Source organism: Monoraphidium neglectum, assembly GCF_000611645.1.
Source record: "Monoraphidium neglectum strain SAG 48.87 unplaced genomic scaffold scaffold01896, whole genome shotgun sequence".
Classification (NCBI taxonomy): Eukaryota; Viridiplantae; Chlorophyta; class Chlorophyceae; order Sphaeropleales; family Selenastraceae; genus Monoraphidium; species Monoraphidium neglectum.
This window is the reverse complement of record NW_014011732.1, coordinates 4565-10767: the sequence shown is the minus strand read 5'-3', so window position 1 is coordinate 10767 and position 6203 is coordinate 4565. Positions and strand designations below refer to the sequence as shown.

Below are 6203 nucleotides of genomic sequence, written 5' to 3'. Positions count from 1 at the left end.
GGGGGGGACAGGGGGTGCTGGGGCGGCGCGGTGTGGCGTGGGCGGCGGGATGGTCGTGGCCATGCGTGTAAATGCTTTGAATGTTTTTTTCGCAGGGGTGGGGCGACTGTGCGCCGCTCGTGGCGATGGCGCGGGGAGCGCGGAACGAGTGGAGGCGGCCACGGGGCCGCCACCGGGCGATGGGGTTGCCACGCCCAGCAGGGGCCGCCGACGTGACCATCGCGGGGGCCGGCCACGGCGGCGCCTCGGCGGGAGGCGGCGCCGCAGGCCTCGGCTGGCCTATGGGGCTTGCTGGTCACCCCAGCGCCGCCGCCATGCAACCTGCACGCCCCCCCCCTCCCCTCTCCAAAAAACCAACGCCTGTTCTGCCCCCCCCAGGTCAACAGCGTGGTCAATGTGGACACCGGCAAGGAGGACGCAGTGCCCGCCACCGCGCGCGCCTACAAGGCCGCCGGCACACCCTGGGTTGTGGTGGGGGACGAGAACTACGGTGGGTGGCTGTGTGTGTGGGGGGGCGCTTAGATGGGGGCCGGGGGAATGGCCCGCGGGGTGTGTGTGGAAGAGTTTGCCTGGGGGCGCGTCATTGCGGGACGATGATGGCGGCTGGCGTTGCGGTTGCCTGGGGCGGGCACCCCCCTCTCGCGTCGCTGCTGGAGGCGCTTTGCATCGAACGCCCCCGCTCGCGCGCCTTGCTGCACGCCGCCGCATTCACTCCTTCACACACACCCACACACACACACACACACACACACACACACACACACACACACACTCATTCTCTCTCTGTAAAACGTACCCCCCAGGCGAGGGCAGCAGCCGCGAGCACGCCGCTCTGGAGCCGCGCCACCTTGGCGGCGTGGCGGTGATTGTGAAGAGCTTTGCGCGCATCCACGAGACCAACCTCAAGAAGCAGGTGCGGGCCTTTGAGGGGAGAGGGGATGCGGTATTGGGGGAGCGGGGCTTCGTGGAGGGAGAGGGGGAGCTTGCCGAGGGAAGGCTAGGGGATTGCTGGTGGCAGGGGGGGGGAAGAGAGGGCGCTTGGTAGGGCAGGTGGCTGGGGTGACGGGATCTTGTGTTTGGGACGTCGGCTTGCATGTGTTGGACGAGCACAGGGGACGCCTGCGGCAGCATACCACGTGTGCTGGCGTCCTGTTGCCTCTGCGCGCAGCGCCTCCATGCACTGGCTCGACGCGGCGTCAGCGGCGACCGCCCCAGCTGGCACGCCCCCTCCCCTGCAAAGCCACCTTCACCCGACACACGCCCCTCACTCTCTGACCCCCCCCCCCCTCTCTGCTTCACGCATCCCCGTCACCACCACCCCCCAGGGCATGCTGCCGCTGACCTTTGCTGACCCGGCGGACTACGACAAGATCGCCCCCACTGACCGTATCGCCATCAAGGGCCTCACAACGTTCGCGCCCGGCAAGCCCCTCACGCTCGAGGTGCGCATGCCCCGCGGGGCGCCTCCACCTGTTGGGGCCTGCGCTCAGCGGCGGCCGCGGCGCGCAATGCGCGAGCCCTCTATTGCAGGATCCGGGCGCTTGGCCCGGATTAGCGCCCCCTTCTTGCGGGCTATGAACGGCCTTGACTTGCGACAGCGCCGCGTGACGGCACAGATGCGACCCCCGCATCGCGCGACCCCTGCTTATAGCACCTAGCATTGCTCACCTTTCGACTGTACCCCCCTTCACCCCAAACACCACCACCCCAGGGCACCCGCACCGACGGCAGCAAGTACTCCTTCCCGGTCAACCAGACCTTCAACGCCAACCAGGTGCGCGCATGAGGCGGGGGCCGCAGCCTGGGCAGCCCGCGCTCGGCGCGGCGTGGGGCGCCGATAGACGCTGGGGCCTGATGAGGGCAGCACAGGGCAGCCAGGCTCTGGGGCTGTGGTGCGTCCTGAGCCGTTGTGCTGGAGCCAACCCCCGCGCCCGCCCTCTTGCCTCCTCCGCCGAGCAGATCGCCTGGTTCAAGGCTGGCAGCGCGCTCAACGCCATGGCGGCCGCGTTCGCCAAGTGAGGCGTTGGCGGCACACGAGGGTTTCGGCGCCTTGGCGGTGGGCCGGCCTTCGACAGCTTAAAAATCAAGGGTGGCAGGCAGGCTGCGGCCGGGCCTCGTCGGCTTAGAATGGCATGCTGGTTTCAGTCCCCCCGCCCCTGTTAAGCACGGAGTGGGCGGAGGGGCGGCGGAGCGAGGGCGCCCCCGGCGGGGCGGCGGGCATGGAGGGCGCGCGCCTGCCTGTGCAGGCGTTGACCTGCAGATCGCGCCGTGCCGCCGCGGGGGCCCCCCTCCGCCTGGGGCTTGCGGGCAGTATGACTTGTTGCTGCTGGGTTTGGGTGGTGGGGGGGCAGCTGACATGTGCCTCCGAAGCAGGCGCCCACGCCTGCCCTGGGGGGCGAGAGTCAATGGACAAGGGCATAGAACCGCAACGCCCGCGTTTTCACATCAGATGTGCTTGTCGCCGGTCGGTCAACAGTGTTTGCCATGTGCGTGTCGTCAAAGGGCGCCACTTTGCTGCCCCAGCTTCACTCTGTGCCTGTTTCATGTTTGCAAAGTGATCATCGTGTAACATGTACATGAGACTGGGCATGGTCAGCCTGTAGCAACGTGTGACTGTCAAGCTAGGGCTGGAAAGGAGCAGCGTCATGGATCGCTCATCAACCAAATCAACCGCATTTTCTTGCGTGGCGAAGCCTGTCCCTGAGTCCCAGCTGCAATGTCATGATGTCAGGGTTGTCGCTTGCCACCCGTTGATGGTGAATACGTTTTCGCGTAATGCCACGGCAACACGTGATGGTGTGCCTGTCCGTATCGTATCTAGCATTCCGTGCTAGCCACGGGTAACGGCCGGATCACGGGTTCGTGCGCGACTGGAACTACTGAAATGGCGCAGGTCCACGGTCCCTGTACACAACTCAAACAAAAAACAGCCGCGCTTGAGATAGCTCACAGACGACTGGGCATCATGAAGCTCACCGCCCTCGTCGCCGCCACCCTGTTTCTGCTCGCCACTGCCCCAACGGGGGCACACGCTGGCCTGTTTGGCCTGCTCGGATACGGCGCGTGCCAGAGTGGCTGCAATGCTCTGGCGGTCGCCTGTTACGCAGCCGGCGGGGCCACTTTTGGGACTGTCACCGCTGGCGCTGGGGTGCCGGCCGTTATCCTGGGCTGCAACGCCGCCCTCGGCACTTGCATGGCGGCCTGCGCCACAGTGGCGCTGTCGCCCGTTTAGCTGACTATCCTGCCATTAAAAGGTATGCGATGCCCTAAATGAGGCGCAGCTCGTACAATAGCACTGTGGCTGTGTGCAATTGGCGTTGTGCGTGTGCACGGCCTGCAGCATCAGCCACCCCGCATGTGCGCTTGCTTGCGCTTTTTCAGAGCTGATTCGACCCACGCGTGGGCCTGCATGCCTGGAACCCGACGTTTTGGGGCTCCCGCGCTGCCGCTCGCAGGTCCGCCGGGCCAAAGGCGAACCTTGCCAACCCACACTTCCCAGGTGTTGAGCTTGTGAGATGAATGAGTGTGTGGTGTTGACTGGCGGTTTGTGTTGCTGGTGCTGGTGCTGTGATGGCACGGAGACTGGAGGCAGCACAATGTAACAATCATCAGCACCACGGGTGACGGCTTACGAGTTGATGCTCGCTGTACTGTACGTAGATGGGCTGGGACAGGGTGGATTTGCAAGCTCTGCCAGAAAGCAGTCACCTCAGGTGTAGCCAGTGCAAAGTATGGAAGCGAGGCAGCCATTGCTGTGCAGGTGACTCACTGTTGCTGAGCTGGGGGGTCTGCCGTATCACGCTGTTTCAGGTGGGCCCAGCAGTCCAGACGGCCCATGTGCCATGGCCTGATCTGCCCCCGCCCATCCTTTGCTTAAAAAGTTGTTTCTTGCGCCAAGCGCGGCCCATGTAGCTTCCATGTAATTGTTGTAACCCCGTGGTTGTGTCACTGGTGTGGAAGAAGCAGGAAAGACACTCTACCTACCGCAGCTCATGCACCCGCGGACAACACGGTCTTACAAAGCATTCTCGCGCTCCGCTGTTGCCCTCAGGGGCAAGATGAGATCATTTGCTGCCCTTTATGCCAAGCCGGAGCCTCTAACTCGCCGTAGTCAGCAAGAAATCCGGCCCTGAACTATATACAGTCAAGGGGCGGCGACAGGGGACCCACCTGGTGGGGGGGAGGGATGATGCCAAGCGGGGCACCTGCTACGTGGGTATACGTGTGAGGGCTGTTCATGTTGATTGCAGCAGTCGCTGGATCGGTGCGATGCTAGGACCAGACCGAGACGCTGGAGGTACCATTGGCCAGAGAATGGTTTCGGGTGACCCGGTCCCGCATCCAGCGCATGGCTGCGGTACGGCGGCAACTTGCCGTAGGTGTTTCCACAACCAAAATATTAGTTTGCTTTAGATATTTGTCCCCGCGTGCACGTGTTCACGTCGCTGCTTACTGAAACTCACGGTCCTGGCTCAATGCACCAGCATCACTTGAGCCCGTGATGAGAAGGCATCGTCGTCGACGTGAGTATACAACGTTCAGCGCTTTGTCACCCGGTCCTGGCCGGTCGGCGCGAGATCAACTCTACGCTCCTTATGATATCCGCGTTGAGTGAGCTGGAGCTTGTGACCTCGAGCCTGCGGAGCTGATATTTCATTGCAAGCGTACTAGTTGGGATCATTCGGCCTGCCGCTGCCGATCGCGCAAGACGGTTGCTGGTTGCTGCCTGCTGCACCAGCAGCGCCCGTGTGGGCGACCGCGCCCGCCGCCTGGGGATATGGGCGTGGCCATGTCCGGCGGCTACTAAACGAGTGAAGATCGGGCCAGCAGCAGGTGCGAGCGATGCGTTCTGTCCAGGGCAGAACGACGTGCAACAGCATCGGAGGGTGCCCTCAACTCGTCCCGCTGACCCAGCAGTCAGGTGCTGCTTTGCACAGTCAGGAGCAAGGGATGGTGGTGATTGCTGCGCTGTAGGCGCCGCGTCTGCTGCTGTATGCCTGAGCTGCCACCTGCGGCACTGGCTCAGCGACAAGCACCAATCAGCCAGCCCAACCCAGCCTTGCCCCAACGTGTCGTCGTCCTGCGGCGCCCCTTCCAGGAAGCCCACCCCTACGCGCGGCGGCGCGTGCGCACTGATGGCGCCCGCTGCGCTCCAGAAGTCCAAGAGGCAGTCGGTCGTGGGTGTCGCGCCGTGGTGGTCGTCCCCGGCCATATACCTCACAGTCGGCATCCTGCTGGGCGTTTTGGGCAGCCGCCTGATTGTGACAGTACATGTCCTCAACGACCACCCGCCAGGGGCAGCCTCACGCCCCAACAGAGGCAAGGGGGCGCCTGTGATACTTGGGAGAGGCCCCGGCGGCAGCGGCAGCGGCGGCGGCGGCGGCGCAGCGGACGACGTGTTGGCAGGGATACCAAGCATTGGCGCAGGCGCGGATGCGCGCGGCGGCAGCGGCGTTTCGACCGGCAGCAGCAGTAGTAGTACCAGCGAAAGCAGTAGTAGCGGCAACAAAATCGGCAGCAGCAGCATGAGTAGTCCCCGCATTCCCGTCGCCGCCAACGGCACCGCCGAGACTAATGGCACCGCCGGGACCATCAATGGCGGCCGCGGCGCCAAGCGGCGCGCATACGTCTTTTACGCGGCAGCGATCAACTACATGTGCTCCGCCCTGGTCAACATCAAGCGCCTCAAGGACCTGCAGGCGGACCCCTCGATAGAGATCGTCATCATCCTGCCAGACAACTTCACGCCCGAGCTGCGCCACGAGGCGGCCGCGAGGCGGCTGGGGGTGCGGCTGTTCAGGGCGCCGTCGCTGATAGGGCCGACGCTGGGCGGGTACTACCAGGACTGCATGGCCAAGCTCTACGTCTTCAACATGACCGAATACGAGCGGGTGGGTCAGATCTGGACCGCTGACAGACCTCGACTGCTGATGCAACGGCCGGTTGCTGCTTGACCTGACGGCCTGGGGACGGCGCAGGGCGAGCTGAGGGGCGCGCGCGTGCGCATGGGGCTGGGTGAGGCGCTCTGCATCGCAGCAGGCTGTAGATGTGCTGTAGGGCCTTGTCTCCTGGGCCGGTAGCGTGCTGGCAAGGGCGGCCGGTTGGGAGAGCTGCCGCCGTGCAGTCTGCCAGTGCGTTAATGGCGCCTAATCCCCGCGCCCCCACCTATTGTTCGCCGCCCTCCCTGCCTCACTCCCCCCTTC

The 6203-nt window shown here is 64.5% G+C and overlaps 2 protein-coding genes across 2 annotated transcripts in view; both read left to right on the top strand.

The window, feature by feature from the left end:
* The window catches only part of MNEG_9323 (aconitate hydratase 1), a gene marked incomplete at both ends in the record, with an annotated part of 3250 nt that extends 1231 nt beyond the window's left edge, over positions 1 to 2019 (top strand). The window contains 5 exons of the mRNA XM_014042207.1: positions 379 to 490; positions 804 to 913; positions 1326 to 1442; positions 1712 to 1774; positions 1960 to 2019. Of these exons, the coding sequence (XP_013897661.1) occupies positions 379 to 490; positions 804 to 913; positions 1326 to 1442; positions 1712 to 1774; positions 1960 to 2019 (462 nt within the window). The remainder of the gene's footprint in view (positions 1 to 378; positions 491 to 803; positions 914 to 1325; positions 1443 to 1711; positions 1775 to 1959) is intronic.
* Positions 2020 to 5135: 3116 nt separating this feature from the next.
* Positions 5136 to 6057, top strand: MNEG_9322 (hypothetical protein; the record flags this gene model as incomplete). Its single annotated transcript, XM_014042206.1, has 2 exons — positions 5136 to 5891; positions 6040 to 6057. The coding sequence occupies 2 exons, from the start codon at positions 5136 to 5138 to the stop codon at positions 6055 to 6057; spliced, it is 774 nt and encodes a 257-aa protein (XP_013897660.1).
* Between the last annotated feature and the right edge of the window lie 146 nt (positions 6058 to 6203).